We start from the raw sequence: 18,276 nt of genomic DNA on the forward strand, positions 1-18,276 counted from the left end.
AAGGTATTAATTGTTACACAAATGTCTGTTTTCTGATACCAGGAAAAGTTACTTCTTTTCTTATTTCACTAATTTTTAATAAGGAATTATAAATATCTGATCCTCTTACAAATAAAACACATTTCCTAAGGACATCAGGTCAAATATCACTTACAGATAATAGCTTTATAAGTAATTCATTAACTTCAATTTTTCTTTAACTCCAAAATGACATACCTCCCTGAAACAAAGCCATCAGGGATGGCAAACATAAGCAAACAAAAAAACCCTCCAAAAACGACAAAAAAAGGCAAAAAATCCCACCAACTCCCCCAAATACATTATTATTTATTTGCTGTTTAATTTCATGTCCACTCTCTCCTCTTTGAAAGAAAAAAAACCCAACCCTAATAATTACTTTATGTTTGGTTTTTCCATGCCATTCATGCTACTAAATACTTTCCTTGTATCCCCGAAGGCAATTCTGTATTAGGTTAGGGAAGATAATCATAGAATAGTTTGGTTTGGAAAGGAACCTCTAAAGGTCATCTAGTTGAACCCCACCTCTGGCAATGAGTAGGGACATCTTCAACTAGGTCAGGTTGCTCAGAGTCCCATTCAACCTGACCTTGAGTAAAAATGAAGCCAGAATTTTGTTCCAAAATCAAAATGTTTTTGAGACCTAACAGCTCCATTCAATTAATGAGACTTTTCCATGCACGCAAGAACTGTAATGCTTTTGTAGAAACAAGACTGAATTTCACCAATGACATTTCAAAGAAGTAGTGAGAAACTAGTTTTTATTTTAAAACAGTCCACAACTTTCAGTTCCACTTTTTTACTTATTCAGTAATTTGCAAAGGAAAAAAGAAGCAGCAACTTGTGGCTTCTGAGTTCCGAGATGATGTTTACTGCTATGTTCCAGAGGAAATACAACTTCAAACTCTTTTGTTATAACCTCAATAATGCTGACATTATCATCTGCTCTGAGTACCACTGGAAACTGCTTTGAAATTCTCACACCTACTTTCCTTCTAAAATGCAAATTGTAATTCTACTGCTTTTTTATGCGTATGGGTTTCCCTAGGCATCTGTGCACTTGTCAGTCTGAAGACAACAGTCAAAGACCTTATTGACCTCTGTGATACAAACAGAAATTTACCTATTCAAGCCAGAAATTATTCTCAACTAAATCACCTATTCAATTTCCAAACAAGTTATTAGCTAAGTAAGTAGAAGAAATGAAACAAAATACAGTGGGAAGTCTCTGGGGAAGAAGGAAAAATAATACTCAGTGTGGTCAAAGTATACATTAATTATTAGAGTGACAAGTGAAAACAAAAATTGTAACAGAAAGATATACGTCTACCAACTTATTATAAACTGAAAGAGTTCAAACAGTAGCTTGTTTATCAAGAATGGAAACAAATCAAATTCTATAGAGACTATAATCTCATCCTAATTCCAAGCATAAAATGCCACCTACAAGTAGAAACAATTAAGAGTCTCTTTAATTTATCTGGTTTAAAATTTCTTTTTAGAAGTTTCACAGTGGAGGAGTAAAATATACTATTTACTCAGCACAGGGTCATATTAAAGAACTACATATAATTTTCCATAAAAACTCATACATAAAAAAAAAAGAAATTATTTGCATAGCTATCATCAATACTTCCTCCCCCTGCAGAAATACTTTTGGTTTGTTTTGCTCTTGGGAAATGTGCTTCTTCCTTTAGGTAGTATTGTTTTTAAGGTTGTCCAATTCAGTACTTCCTAGGAGTTGCTGTAAGACCATGGATGTGTATTTTCAACAGATCATACAGGCACAAAAAGCTTGATCTTATAAAAGATGCAAGCAGGGACCTCTGTACTTACAATATCTTTCAACTTCTTTTGCAAAAGATTTACATGCTATTTCTTCTGCAAACGTTCTCATGTTTTCCTTTCCTTGTCTGAGGTCTCTGATACTCAGAAATCAGCCATCAGGCTCCAGAAATGTCATATGTTTCAAGAGCTTCTGTTCAAGTTTTATTGAGATGGCTTTAAAAAAACAACCAACCAACCAACCAACTTATCATCTTTTCCTCATTTGTGGACTTCAGAAAAATATGGTTGCTAGCCAAAACAACCCACATTGTGAGGCTCAATGCCAAGGCAGCAATAACCATCACACTGAGAACATCTAGGAATTCCTGAGGCAGCCACAGTAAAGAAGAAAGGGAATGCCTGAACTCTGAATTCTGGAATTCATTACCTCTCTTGGAAGACACCATGCAGAAGACAGACATGAGACATGGGTTCCCCTTTAAAGGTTACAATCATGCCCTGTTATCCTTGCTCTTTGTGGATATTCAGTACAACGTAGTCTGTAAACAGGACTGAATATCACTTTCTCAGCAGACCTGAATAGAGCAAAATTATTTTCCTGAGAAAAATATTTGCCATTTCCCAACTTTTGAGGATTTTAAAGACTAAAATAAAAATGCCTAAACACCTATTTCCAGATATTATGAAACTTCACAAAATTGCAGTGTTCTATTCAACTGTCAAAACAAGCAAAAGCCTACTGCAAGCCTGAACTTGACATGGGATGGGTTTGACTGGCATCAATGTAGAGCTTTCCTTCAACATAAACCTGCCTCTTCACTAAGGAACAGCCTCCAATTCAACACAAAGTGTAACACCCTGATGGTCAGACGTACTTGAGATGGCAGCGGTCTGCTAGAGTTCAAGTACAGGAGGAACAACTTGAGCAAAATCGGTCACAATGGCTAGACATCAGAGTTTCTAAGAAGCAGAGCAAAGCTTCTGCAGAACCCTTAACATACTTTTGTTAGACCTTTTGTACAGCTACTCAAGTTACTTGGAAGTCAATCCCTGAATAGAAATTTCAGGAAGATACAGGTGTTTGGATTCTTACTTGGTCTTACCAGTTCCAGCTGAACCTTCCTTTAACAAAAACTGGGATCCACAACCACTTTCTCTGGGATACCAATTCTTGAAGATGAGATGGGTGGAGGAGAAGGATCTAAAATTCTAGAACAAATACAAGGGAGACCTCTGTATCAGAGAAAGTTGCTTAAGAGAGGTGACTGGTACAGTGGAAAATTAGGAAAAATTTACACCTCCTAGAAAATCATGACTGCCCTCTAAAGAAGGTTGGGGAAATCAAAATGATGAATCCTATACGGAACACACAAACAATTTATCATAAAATTAAGACAGAAAGACCTAAGAAAACAATACAGACAAAAATGCAAGAATCACAGGGAATGATGTAGCAAAGATATGGAACAGCCAAACAGCTAAGAAGAGTGAATAGAAAGGGTGTACACAACCCTTCCTACTAAACAGTATAGATGTAAAGTTAATCAGGGATTCAGAGGCCACCTCTACAGATGTTGTCAAAAGAAAAACATTATCCAACTAGCTGTGTATGAGTGCTGTCAAATATAACGCAAATATGGTTGGTAATAGCTTACTAACTTACAACTACAGACTTGCTGTCATAAAATGAGAAGAAAGGAACTGTGCCAGTTTACATGTAGCTGCTACTAGATTCCCTAGACACTCCTGTAACATGAAATACAGAACGTTGGCTGCTAGGTCTAATGCTGTGATAGGTTGTGGACGCAATATATGAAACAATGATAACAGGTCCAAGTGTCATAAAAGGGGATAAAGTACATTAAAAGCAATTGCTTACTGGAAAAAGTAATCTAGAGGGACAACAAAATTATAGAATGGCTTGGGTTGGAAGGGACCTGAAAGATCATCCAGTTCCAACCCCTCTGCCATGGGTAGGGACACCTTCCTCTAGAACAGGTTGCCCAAAGCCCCACCCAAACTGGCCTTGAATGCTTCCAGGGATGGGCATCCACACCTTCCCTGGGAAACCTAAATACACCCTCTTTCAGTTTAAAGCCATTATCCCTCAACCTCTCACTATACTAATCATAAATAAATTTCAGTGACCTCTAAAGGAGGTGTGGTTTTTGCAACCCCTACTAATCCTTAAACGTCTTTCAGAACTGCTAAATAAAGTACACTCATGCTACAAATATTTTAACACAGGACAGACGAAAAAGAGTGTTTTCTTAATAGAAGATTCTCAAAGTGGAGCATGAATTCGTAGATTTATTCTTTTTCCTACTATTTCATACGTTGAAAGGTAATTCAATATGATAAAAAAATCTATTTTTTTACTGTTCTAACTTATATTCAACCTCTGTCCAAATAAAGTTTAAATTAAACCTTTTGACTAAATCAAATCTTTTCCATGAGCTGTATAAAAATGCAAGTATTTAAGAATTGGGGGTGGGGCAGAGGGAAGAACTGGGCTGTTTTCTAATAAAGCTTTAATGCTCAGGAAAAAACAAAATGCACATATAAATTGCCTCTTGGACCCCCCAGTGGGACTGAGTAGGTGATTACAATGTTAAATAGTATTTTATTCTATCATCCAGAGAACCACCACTTTGACTTGCTAGTCAAGCATGTTTCACTTCATCATACTGCAGACCAAATCGTGGCATTGCCATTCACAGCAGCCCCATATTGAGACATTTAGCCACGTACAAGGGAAAAACAACAGGGAAAAGACTATTCAAACAAGGAAAAAAGTTCTATGACTAATTCATTTAAGAAATTTTTTCAGAGGTTTTCTTCTAAACCATACAACTATAATCCTACTCCTTCATGCTACTTGAGCCAATTGAGAGGTTTGCATTTGTAATGATATCCAGCTATCTGTAACTAAGTGATAGTGAAATGGCCCAATTCAAAGTCTTCATCCGTTCATCCATCAGGCACAAGCCTTTTGGGCTGCAGTCTTGCAAGACTTGCTGTTAATCACTTTTCTGACAAATGAAACAGTCATCATGACCTGTATTGCTTTTTGCTTTCGATTTATTAAGCAGTTCACTGCTCTTTAAGTTTCTGTCTCTCTGTAACTTATTATCTGCTTCAGTTATGCTTCATTTACAATTGCTTTTTCTCCTCCTCATTCTACCACATCATTCTTGAAACTGCCTTTTTTTTTTTTTTTTTTTTTTTTTTAAAGCTAAGACTCAGGTAGAAAATAAACTACTGGAAATTTGGATAGATAAACATATATCAAATTTCTGAACTTTTTCTAATCTATAACATATTCAGGCTTATGGTGTGAGCTTTCTAAAAAAGTATCTAAAGCAAACTTATTATTGGAATTTAGTGAACATACTCCTGGATGTATCTGTCCCCTCAGAAGAATATTACTATATCCTATATTATCAGCAAGATATTGAAGCCACCATGAGCATGCTGCAAGAGTTCATCTCAGCAGGTAAAGGAGAATGACACTGATTCATTGAGACTGATTCACTTCCAAATTTTGAGAAGAGGCGTGGGAAATGTTCTTCAATGTTAAGTAGTTTGGGGAAGGGGATACATTTCCATTTTATAAAGTAAACATCATGAGACAATATAAATTAAAAAGTAATAGTTGTTTTTTGTTTCTTTGTTTTTTAAATTTAGAATACAATAAAAAAAAAAAGACCAAAATTGAAAAGGAAGGCACTCTGACAGTCAAATTTTTAAGGCAAGCTTAGTACCTTCAAAAGAAATAATGAGATTCCATAAACTGCTTCTGTCAAAGCAACATCAGTTGCTTCTAGCTATAATTACATCCTTTAATCCTTAATTCAATCCTCTATCAGTTTTCCCACTATTTTTCTTAGAACTGATACCAAGATAATCAGACTTAATCACTTAGCTTTTGTTCTTTTTAATACTGGCATAGTACTAACATCTTTCTACTCTCTATCGAGTTTTCTTGGATTATATGGTTTTATTAAATGACTGACCAAGAATAGTTGGGGGGAAGGGTGTGTGTGTGTGTGAAATATCTCTGAGAACAGAGCACTGAATGAATCTTGAAATTACCAAATCTGTAACAGACAACAGCACAGAAGCAGGAATATAAAACTATAGCAAGAAGCGGAGACCTAGAAAAGACTAGTGAGACTAAACTCTCAAATTATTCTGAGAACAGTCACAAAGAAAAAAGATAATCCAAAAATATTTGGTGCAAACGTGCTGTTTACTTTGTTGTATAAAATCCTATGAAGAAGTACAGAACTATGTGAGCAATAAAGATATAAGCCAATGACAATCACTGAAATAAGCTCCTGTTGTTACTGTACATTTTTCACACATAAAATTAAACAGATTTTGATAGAGATTTGCACACTTACAAATAAATTCTCAAGGGAATCTGAAAATTTGAAGAAACTTCACTCACAAGAGAAAAACTGGGAACATCTGAACATAACAGATTCTGCACACTTTATATTGATCATCTCTTCATTTAAGTTTGCAATAGAAGATGACAAACTTCCATTAACAAAACTGTAATAACATGTTTTTTGTAGGAGCTCTGATACATTTTTTTCTTCAACAAGCTCCCTGAGAAGGGAGCATCTTTACCAAGAACAGACTTTTCTAAGCTTTACTAACATAATAGTTTTCCTAACATAATAGCTATTTTCCTGTTTTCCTAACATTTAGCTTTCCTAACATAATAGCTGGAAATGTAAGGTGTCTCATAACAGTCTGATGAAGGCTGAAGCAACCAGTATTTTGATGTTGATGCCAAATCAGTAGGCTGTTCTGTTTTAACCACTGCATTAGAAATCAGTGTGACACCAAATGTAACCTCTGAATGCAATAGCAAGAATTTATGGCCTACTGTTCCCACTTTCCCCCTGGCATTGCTAGCAGAGATTTCATTATTATGAATATGCATTCAAGAGCTCACCCAAAGAGATGCCAATTTAACACCAGATTTAACAATCTTCATTTTTCTAGCATATGACATACAAGAAACAGGCCAAGAACAAGATGTGGGACAGAAGTCAATCTGCTCCTACTGTATATGAAGTTATCAACTACTTCTTAACCAACTGAGCTACATGTCATCCATGGCCATGGTACTCTCCTTAACTGCTTTCTGGTTCTGCTGGTATTAGACCTTTATTTTAGTGGTAGTAAATGAAACAGATAATCATAATTTCTTCAAAAAGTCCAGAATCTTAACAAAAAAAGTTTGATGATGTCTAAAGACTATGACCTTATGAAACAACATCTCTTTGCTTTTAATAAATTATTCTCAAATGTACACTAAAACCATACAGTGACACTTCTTTTGAACTTAATTCTAACAATTAAAAAGAAATATGATATCCATTTAGGCTACTCGAAACTGAATGTGAGACAATGCAATGTTAATATTTCACAATTCTTAATATTTTATTAAGAAATTCCAAAATTAAGCGAAAACATCCCCTTTTCCCAGTGTAGACTCATTTATCCATAAATCTGCACTTTATTTGACTTTCTCTAAAATTTTGACATGAGACCCTTCAAATATAAAGCTCCAATGTTTCCTCAAATCTGAGAAAACGTTGAACCTGAATTCAAATGGTTTGATTTTCACGTTCCAACTAATTGCACTTTGTTTCCCTTTCTGCTCTTTCTTTTCATACATACACTTCTCTTCCCTCTAACCTTCTCACAAGCTTTCTTTTCTGATTATCCCTATGTCTATGTTCCTTCATTCCCCCCTTCAAGTAACAACATTACCTACAGCACACGAATGATGACTACAGCACTGTCTTCCTTAAGAAGCATAGCAGTATATTAAAATCAAAATAACTAAAGATATTTGTAGCAGGCACACAACATGTAAATCCTTTATATGATCTTATTGCTGTCAGATTCAGTTTTTCTTCTTTTCTTCTCACCTACTCCATTAAAGAGTGTATTATTGCTTTGGCTGAATTAAGGCAATCCAAATAGTAACATGAAGCAACATAGATTGAGCCATAAAATTAAAAACTATTAAAGGAATACAAGACACCTATAATTGTTTCTACCTGTCTGCAGAAACACCTGATTATGCTAATTGTGGTCTTTTTTTGCAGTTTTATACATCAAGGAGGGCAGAGGTATTAACACAAAAACCGGTCCGATCATAAGATCAGGTCATAAGACTCCAGGAGCTAAGTACTCATCTTTCCCATCTCTGATCTCTTGTTAAACTCTGATCCCAATAATGCAAAACAAATGATTTTCAAGAGGTTTCAGGAATTCACAATTACCTAGCAATTCACACACTGAAAGCCTGATTGTACAATTGGGGTCTTTGTGTGCAGGAGACAGGAATATTGGTTTCATCACTGAATTACCACACACACAGACAAGTACACTTCAGACATCAGTTACAGTTAACACCCAGCAAACCAACTGACTTTATTTTTAAACATTCACAAAGAAATAAAAAGATTCTTTCAAGAACATGTTTACTCTAGGTGTTTTATTTAAGGTCAGTTCCCATGTGTGTGCGAGAAATAGAAAATATTTCCAACTGGTCATTTTTCTGAAGTAAATGAAGTTTTATTTTCTTGGTACTTTATGTTCCCTGATAGAAGTAACACTGAAGTTATCATTGACAAAAAATAAAGTGGATATTTTTCATTCCCTCCCTGCAAGTACTAGAAAAATCAAACCACAAGTTATATTAGACTGTACAAAAATAGAACACAATTTTACTTTTGTAAAACAAAAATAATTTGCCCTATATATCCCTTTTTAATTCAACAAGTTGAAACAACTTTCAAAGTAAAAATGTACCATTAATCTTTCTATCATATCAAGGTTTCTGAGTGCTAATCTAAACTATAAATTTATGAAATAATATTCTGAGATTCCTTCTTTTACTTCATAACCTATCTTTCTGAATACAGTCCTTAGTAGCATTCTATTCTAGTTGCCTTGAACATGCCGAGCTGTATTCACAACAATGCCGGTATGATGACTATGATACCTACAGCCTCCTGTGCAATCCCAACTAGCCAGGTCAGCTCTCAACTAATATGGCATCACTGCAATTCCTGGGAATTTTATGGAAAATATGTTAAAGAATAAAGGAAGGATACTGAGAATCCATACCGTGATCTGGTCCAAAATTCAGAAAACAAGAAAATAGAAGAAAACAACTCCGAATTAAAGAACATTTGTAGTATTCATTGAGTAAGGATAGTACTATTTTTAAGTATCAGATCATAAAATTTGCCACGTTTAGAAATATATTTTCAAATTTTAATAGCCAGGATTAGTGCATCATATGATATTTTTCCTCATCTCTTTTCCTGCCCTCTTCTTTTAAAATAAATGTTTTTAAATCTTCATGCAATAAGAGACTCCCATACGTCACAGAAACAACAGTTCTAAGGAAGTCCCCATACTAAATGTGCACCCAAGGGGTACCCAACAGAGAAGATCCATGATTACACAACCTTTGGCATCTTCTACTTTCTGAATTCTTAGTAAGTGTATCACTACTTTACACAATGGGTTGAGAATAGGGGAATATTCTATGGTGCAAAGACCTTCACACTAAGTAAACCAACTAATTACATCTACAAGAAATATTTTTTTTGGTGTAAAATATCTTCATTGGTGACACTTTTTGCTTGAATTTGTATTTATTTGGCATATTGCTGAATCAGGTTTTGGGAAACTTGTTGTAAAAACAGAAACTCAAATAGTGTTGCATAACTGTGGAACAAAACAAACTCTATAGTGTTTTATTTTTTAAATCGCAAAAAATTACACCTGCTTGAACAACAGAAGTAAAATGGAAGAAAATACTTGAAATTTCTGTTTCCCTACAGTTCCAGACAGCCATCATCTTTCAGCTTCTTACAGTGGTCTTCCACACACCAAAAAATAAAATTTTTTTCCTTTAACTAGATGGAAATATCTCTGGCATATCTTTTGTCATATTCATCATTTAATTTCTTATCATTAAGCACCTTCAAAAGTTTCTCAAAAGTATTTACTTTTGCAAAGTTAATTAAACTAACTGAAAGTCAATGTAGAGACATGAACTCCTCAAGGAATTTTAGCAAAAATCACCTTCATTCATTTGCACTAAGATGATTTTTTTGGGCTTCAAACAGATAGATTCCCGTATTTCCATCAGACTGATATATCTTTAACCTACTTCCTATGTCTTTTATTCTGTATCAATGTTTACTGCCACAGAAGTGCGTGTTATTATCCTGTGCTTACAGCAGTACTTGAATTGCAGAGAACAAGTTAAAAATACTGAGCCATCAAGACACCAACCTTGTGGGCAGGGTGCAGCAGCCATCAGCCGTCAGCCTGACTTGGGTTTCATAGCTATCCAGGGGGCAAACAACTTGTTGAACAGGAGGACATTCAACTGTGCTGCAATCCACACTGAACACTATGGAGGAAGGGAAGAAGAAAATTTCTTTTACTTATGCTTTAGAAGCTTTTTGCAAATTACTTCCTCATAAGCAACCACTTACGCGTCATCTGCATCAAATCATCTTTTAAGTCAGAAAAATTATCCAAGTAATGCATGTTTGCTAGGCAACATTACAGAAAGACTTCCTTTCTCTTTAAGATTCACTTTTTAAAATTCTTGACTCAGGAAGCAATTGAACTAATATTAGTTAATAAAAAATTTATAATAATTAGGCAATTTTAAACAATCATTACACCTGTGAATAATATTAGTTACTAGAAATACACTAGGTTACGGAGAATATATACTTCCAACAGCTTTTACAACAGTAAACAATTGTTGGGTTTTTTTTCCCTAATTAAAGGCTGTTTAAATAGCAAAATACTTGGGTTATAAGAAATTAAGAAAAAAAAAGGAGATACGCTATGGATTTATGTCTGCACATATAAAGTATGTACTTTAAAGACTATTCCATTAGGTTGTTTTGTTTAGGTTTTTATATATGGTGAAAATGAAATGCAAATGATCATATCTTTCTGCATTAATGAGATAAAGAATTCCACTTAACAAGAAAGACTGACCAACAGTTTTTAGAAAGCAACAAATGTTTAGAAATCCAGAAGAAAAAAAATAAACAGGCTGAATAAAAATTTAATCCTTATGAGTCATTCTCAGGAAGGCTGAAACACATCTTTATCTTATTTGGTCCCAAATCTTCCATGTTAACAAACAATATCAGTATTATCAGGTATTATCTATTTGCTACCCCTTATCATAATTATACTAAGAAAGTACAGAATAAAACATGGTTCCTGCTTTAAGATATGAGCTACCTTCTGATTGAGCAAGCAGGATGAACAGAATGTTATCAGACTGAAAATTATACAGTACGATATCCCTGATTAGTGATTAAACTTCACTTCAGTATTGACACTATCACCGCTGCTTACTGAAGTGCTAAAGTAGCTTGGCAATGCTATACCACACTTCTGGAAGAGCTGATAACCTTCAAAGGCCTGTTTTCTGTCTTCTGGTCCTACATTTTTCCAGCTTGACGCTCAGCAGTACACAGCAACAATAACCAAATCGGTCATAATGAGACACCTCAGTCTCAGAATTACATGTGTTCAGCACATCTCTACTGCAGTGATTACAGTGTGATAGTAAATAGCTCATTAACACTGAAAAGCAGCCCGAATAGTCTATTAAAAAAGTACAAACTTAAGAAAAACTACAAACAAACTCCGAATCAAGAGCTTTCAAATAGATTTTTTTATTATTATTATATTGTTAGATTAATCATAAAATGGTTGCGGTAGTACAGGACCTCTTGGAGGTTCCCCAGGCAGGTCATGTAGATCTGGTTGCCCAGGACTCTGCCCAGGTGGCTTTTCAATATTCCATGGATGGAGACTCCACTACCCCTCGGGGCAATCTATGCCAGTGCTCAGTCACCCTCACAACAAAAAAGTGTTTCCTGATGTTAAGAGGGAACCTCCTCTGTTTCAATGTGTGCCCCTCACCTCTCTGGTCCTGTCACTGGGCACCACTGAAAAAAATCAAACTTGGCTCTGTCTTTACATCTCTTTCATACTTTCCTCCCAGAAGAGTGATGAAGACAGATAAGAGATGCAAAATATCTGGAAGAGGAAAAAAGGTTCCTACTTTCTTTCAGATTTAAACAGGTTTCAAAATGGAAAAAGTATTGAGAAAAACTCACAGATAATCTGAAAATATTGTAAGGTTTCAGAACAGTCTATAACTGAATTCTTCATTGCTTAAAAAGATATTTCCCAGATTAGCTGTGTTACTGTCCTAAAAAAATAAGAGTGCAAACAATTGCCACTGAACTACCAGTGTCTTTTCACATCTTCCTTTGATTCCAATAATTATCACATGTACATTTCATGAAAAGGTTTATTATAAGCTGTTATTATACATTTTATTATAAGCTAAAAAAAATTGTCTATTCTAGAAGCTTTAAGCTTTAAATACATAGTTTGACAAATATGTGTCTTCGAGAACTCATAAACATGTTTCAACTTCCTACCAGTGAAGACACACCCGATCAACCTTTACTTACAAGTCTTCAGGAATTTTCTCATGCACTCAATTTGTATACAGTATCATCAGAGAGTTACCAATTTTTCTACAAGAATGTAACAAACTCTGCCATGGTTGCAGACCCTGACATATGTGCAATAATGTGCCACCTCCTTTACAGACTACAAAACCAAAGGTCTCTGACTGTGTACCTGCTAATACCTAGGCGAAAATAACTTTCTGGTAGAATATGTTAACACAGTATATTAAGTGTATTAAGTTTCACCCTGGAATATTATATCAGCTTTTCAACTAATAGAGTGTACAGTTTAGGGGCAAGATCTAAATAACTACCTAGGCATCTAACGATCCAGTAGCAAGTCAGTAATTACATCTCTGATGCAACACGGTGGCTCAGCATAGGGTAAGACTTCAGAAGTTGCAGATTTCTGAGGGTTCAGTTCAAGGATACACAGTCTGCTTCTACAGCAGCTAAAAAGCATCACGTAACATCCTTTGCTTTCAGTTCAGATGCATTTCAAGTGGTTCCTCAAGAATAATGTGACACAACACAACTACATGTGATAATGGTAGTTACACTTTCTGCCCAGGGAGAAGTAGGAAGGAAGCATGAAAGTATTTCTCCATGACAAAGCATTACCCTTTTTACACTCCTTGACACTTCAGAATATATTACATACAACCATAACAGATGGCATTCCTGGACTTTGAATGCAGCTGTATCACTGCCTGAATCACTTCCTTAACTGCCCTATCCCAGACATTTGCCAACATGGACCCCCACATGTGCTGGGTTTTTTTCCTCCCTCACTGACAACTTAAAAACCCTTTCTCCAGCTCCATTCGACATGCATCTGTAATTCTTGCTCATTCATTTTCTCCAGTCCTTCCCCACTCTTACCTCAAGTTCTCTCAACAACAGCTTTAACAAAGCATCCAATAAAACAATGCATGTACTATTTCTAGGAGCAACAGAGAGTACAGAATTCCTCTTCTCTCAGCTATGCATAAAAACTTGATTTTGCTGACCCTTGTCCTTAAGCACAAGGCTGTGAAAGCTCCAGACCTGACTTTCAATGTTGAAGCTGTACCAGGGTGGAGCACAAGTTACTTCCCTGTGCGTCATTACACGCTACCTACTAAATTTTGCTGCTGATCTCGGACTTTCCATCAAGCTCTGACTGCACAAAATTCTTCAAAGAAGTAAGCTGAACAATAACATTTTCTTTACAATTGTGTTTAAAACAATATTTGGTAACAGAAAAAAAAGAGGCCATGCTGGAGATGAATAAATGAAAGCTCTGCCAGAAAGATTTCTAAAAGACTGACAAATGATTGGTTGTTCCAACATAGGTTATGTCTAGCATGGTAGACATTTCCCAGTGTGGGGAAGGATGTCAGAAACTAAAATATGACACTCCCTTTTACACCATATACAACAACAAAAAAAGTTATAAATAAAGGTACAACAAACATCTCTTGGACAGCTGCCAAAGTAAACTATTTAGCTTGCTTTATTCAGAAGTGACAGCTAGAGTTCCTATCACCACTTCAGCAAAATACATTTTAAGTAGATTTTAATTCAATCTTTAAATAAACAAAAATGATTTACAAAGCATCACTGTTCATAGTGGTTTAGCTTTTTAGCCACAGGCACATATACTCCCAAAAATCTCATTTCAGGTTATTTTTATTTTTACCATTAACACGTTATGCAGCTCCATTTGAGATTGCTCATTCAAACTATCTTTAAGAATTACTTCTTTTAAAAAATACATTTTAAGAACTGTAACTCCCAGCTTAAACTAAATTCAATGCACATTCACTAAATTCACTGCTCATGAATGGACAGTTATACACAGCTTGCAAGAATAAAGGAGGTTGCTTATGGCACCAGACCAGTTATTTTACCTCTGAGTTTTGTAACTGTAGCAAAACAATGAGCAGGACATACCTATTCTCAGCACACACCACACTGTGATGAGATGCTTGGTGGAGCAACAGGTAAGAACATTTAAGATATATTACTCTGGACAAGCATTTGTCCAAATTTGGGCAAATTTGGACAGTCCATAGACAAGTATGACTAGGCTACTAAGTTTCTTCAGTGTTCATTTTCAGTGAATACCAATGCCTTTAATTGTATCCCTAAAGTAAAAGTCGCAAAAAAAGAAGTGGATCTCAAAATAAAAAAAGTTATTTTTATTCTAGCATTTAGTGTTAAGGAAACGCTATTTTCTTTCAGTAACTGAGTTGCCAATCACAGCATTTGAACATATGCAGATTTCAGCAGAAGGTTCCCAACTCAAATGCCACAGTAAACTAGAGAGCAGTGATATCTTATTTAAGGAACAAAAATAAACACAATTTATGCTTTAATTGTGCAAGCACTTTATCTTGGCATAAGGCAGCACTGCCGTCATAGGAAGCAGTCCTCCCAGCTTCTGGTAATTTGTTTGAGGCTGGTCAAGCAGACAGAGAAGAGCAGGAAGAGCATTCTGGTAGCAGAACTCACAGAACTAAAGTTTTTAGGTCTATGGCAAAAACTGGAAAACATTTTTCTCTGTTTGACATGTAAATTCCATCAACTTGTTGACATACTCAGTAAAACTCGTGACATCAGCTCCATAAGAAACTCTGCATGAACAACTACCTCCCAGGCCTTATACTGTCCACTATCCCATTTTTTTTTCCAGCAACATGGTATTTCAGTTATAATTCATATAGTTTAGTTCCCCTCCAACTCTTCTTTCCTACAATTCTTCAGGATACCAAGTCAAACTCTGAATACAAAAGGTCTATTCCAGGCCTCTCAATTTCTAACCCCCATTTGCAAAGTTCTACACTTCCCTTAAATCTCATTAGTTTCCTTCCCCAATCTCTTCAAAGCCTCTACTCTTCTATCCTCCTAATACACATCTTCATTTTTCCATTCCCATGTGCCTTCACCTGCTAAAGTCCCTGTAGCAAAAAGTACAAACTGCTTCAGAAAACAATACACACACAGCTACATAAATTCACTAATGTGATAGAGAATCATATTCAGTTTGAAGATTCTGTAGTAAGTGAAAACAGCCTTTAAGAAGTAATCTCCATGGGTAAGTCTAGACAGACTTATTGCAAACTACAAGATGGGAATTCAAATAACAGCTGGGAGGACATGATCAGAGCTAACACCTACTTTGAGAAAGATAAATAATCCAAAGTCAGCAAGACAAAATTCAGTAAAGGCATAATTAAGTATATACAGGAAGAATTAAAACGTAAAAATATAGTGGTTCAGAAGCAATCATGATACAGAAAGATCCTGGCATCACAGCATTTCACTAACTAGAAATAACTCTAGTAAAACAATTAAATCTTATTTAGAATTTTGCATGAGAGACAGAAAACAATTATTCTACAGTATTTAGTGCTGATGAAGACTCTCCAAAAATATTAGTCTGCTTTTGGATACCACATTTTAAAGAAATGTGGATAAATGGAAAAAAACTTATAGAAGGGAAACATAACAAGGCAGGAGTTCAAAGGAGCTATGTCATAAGAAATTACAGCTAATTCTAGATGAAAGAAGCCTAAGGTTGACAAAGTGTTCAAAAAAATTATAGTAAAAATTATAGTAAAGACTTGTTCACCAATTACTCAGGACAGAGAAAAAAAAATTTGCCTAAATTTCCATACGGTGGAATTTGCATTGGATATTAGGAAAAAAAACCACAAAGAGAAGCACTAGAAGATACAAAGACTGTACAGTCTTCTTCTGTGGAAGATTTAAGAAAATTTAAACAAGCATAGGAAAAGTAGAGTTAAACATACTTGAACCTGTTTGCCTACATGATTTTGGATTATACCATTTTACATGCCTGTTTTCAGCCCTCTGTTTTCATTATTCATCTTTACCAAAGCCTGGATCAAAGAGTGCATTACATCTTTCACATTCACTTGGAATAATAAATCACAAGAAAGGGTGTTCTCATGAAATGGAAGATGGGTAAATACTGAAAATGTTGTAAAGTTTTTCAGTATGCTCCTCCATAACCATTTTGCTCTCTGGTTTTTAGGGTCATCACTTGATAATCTGGAGAAATCTCAAGATAGAATTCATAATTCCCTGTTCATGCACAGGGTATACCTACTATGAAAAACCTTTGTATAACCTAATCAGTATATAAAGTACGTCACTTGCACTAGTAGCATTCACAGAAATGCAACATTCTTACTAGGTTACTTTTCCCTTGCTGCTGAGTTTAAATTAATGTTTAAAGAAAAAAGATGGTAAAATTTATCATAATATTTTTTTAATGGATACTGGTCACATTTAATAACTTTAATTTTCAAGAATCAGAATAATTCAGAGGCTATATGGGTTTTATTAGACATAATTATATAAATTACTTTGCTTGTCAGACAGAAAAAACTGAAAAATGGGGAAACAAATTGTGTCTGCTTTTACCTGGTTTGCATTCATAGAGGTCACAGCATTCCCCTGGCTTTCCTGATGCCTTAGAAACCAATATATTCAAATAGCCAGGTTGGCAAACCTTCCTCAAGCAGCCTGCAGGATTACACACACAACGGCTTGGGAGTGGACAGCATTCACCAGGAGGAGCATAACCTTCAATCAGGATGGAATCTTCTGGACAGCGAGGAGAAAACTGGACCTCACAGCGGGCCTTGGAGCAATCAGGTTTCTCTTCTGAAAGGGAGAGAGAAATCAGCATGCCATATGTGTCAGTAAAACACTGTACTGAAGCTGTAAACACGAACTCGGCTAAAGCTCCCTTTCTTCTCTTTCCCCAAAACAGTAAAAAAGGAAACAGCTGCTGCTGAACTGATTAGTAAAACTTATGGAATATACTTAAAAAAACTATAGGTATTTGCAAGATGACAGTTGCCTTATGAAGTATTTTACAAAATTCTAATTTGTACAATGTGCGTGACCGCTAAACCCATACAGCCTCAAGAACAGCTGTGAAGCTACACGGTTGGCCAGGACATTTGGAAACAACTTGTCTCATCACGTCAGCTCTGAAGTTCATACCTATACTTCAGTTTCTGAAGATTTTGGATTATGAGCAACTGATTTTAACCGGTTAATTTATCAACCTGGACTGAGCTTTCACGTATTCAAAAAGCTAGTTAAAAGTTCAACACCTAATATATTTGCAGAGTCCATACATTAGCAGAAGAGGATTTTTTCTGTATATGCTCCCATGTTCCCATTAGAAGCATTGTTCCTATGTGCTTTCACAGCTTGATCACTAAGAGAAGAGGTTTGACTATGGTGATGACGAGGTTTGATGATGATCCTTATGGGTCCCTTCCAACTCAGGATATTCAATGATTCCTCATGTACAAGTACTTTATATTTTTTCTTACAAGCAACAAAGATTACTAGCTTAAACGTGCTACTAGATAGATAGAGTCATAACTCTTTTGTTATAGTTAAAAATCCCACTATTTCCATCTATCTTCAAAACAGCCTTGACTAGATATGTATTTTCCCTAGAACTTTAAATAACATTTGTAAGACCAATGTTTTTCTGAAACCTACCCTTATGTCTTATCTGCTTTATTAAACACACTGTTCAGACTGAACATTATGGTTACAGAGGTTCACTGAAGAAAGCTGTAAAAATAATAGATAACATACTAGTTTCAGTATTTTACTGATAGTCTTTCGTTTACGGATATAACAAAAGGTTTGATATTTTAGTTGTTAAAATTCTTTTTGTTTTCCAATAGATGTAGTTCAACATTTACAGAGAAGTGATAGAACTGCTGCAGTAGCAGCCCTTGTACTTATGATAAGACTCTTGATAGACTACTTGTACTCAAGATAGATCCTTAAATTCAAACTGTTCATTGATCTACCTTAGCATTATGCATCCAGCAATCTTCTGATTTCCATGACTAAC

General features: G+C 35.4%; 1 protein-coding gene across 4 annotated transcripts in view; it reads right to left on the reverse strand.

Annotated features, from left to right (window-relative positions):
• CRIM1 (cysteine rich transmembrane BMP regulator 1) overlaps positions 1-18,276 on the reverse strand; it is a 197,224-nt gene that overhangs the window by 67,892 nt on the left and 111,056 nt on the right. For all 4 annotated transcript variants that reach the window (XM_032682577.1, XM_032682574.1, XM_032682575.1 and 1 more), the window contains 2 exons: positions 16,812-17,054; positions 10,150-10,270 (listed from right to left, as the gene is read on the reverse strand). In XM_032682577.1, coding sequence (XP_032538468.1) covers positions 10,150-10,270; positions 16,812-17,054 — 364 coding nt within the window. The remainder of the gene's footprint in view (positions 1-10,149; positions 10,271-16,811; positions 17,055-18,276) is intronic.

Source organism: Chiroxiphia lanceolata, chromosome 3 (genome assembly GCF_009829145.1).
Source record: "Chiroxiphia lanceolata isolate bChiLan1 chromosome 3, bChiLan1.pri, whole genome shotgun sequence".
NCBI classification, from domain to species: domain Eukaryota; kingdom Metazoa; phylum Chordata; class Aves; order Passeriformes; family Pipridae; genus Chiroxiphia; species Chiroxiphia lanceolata.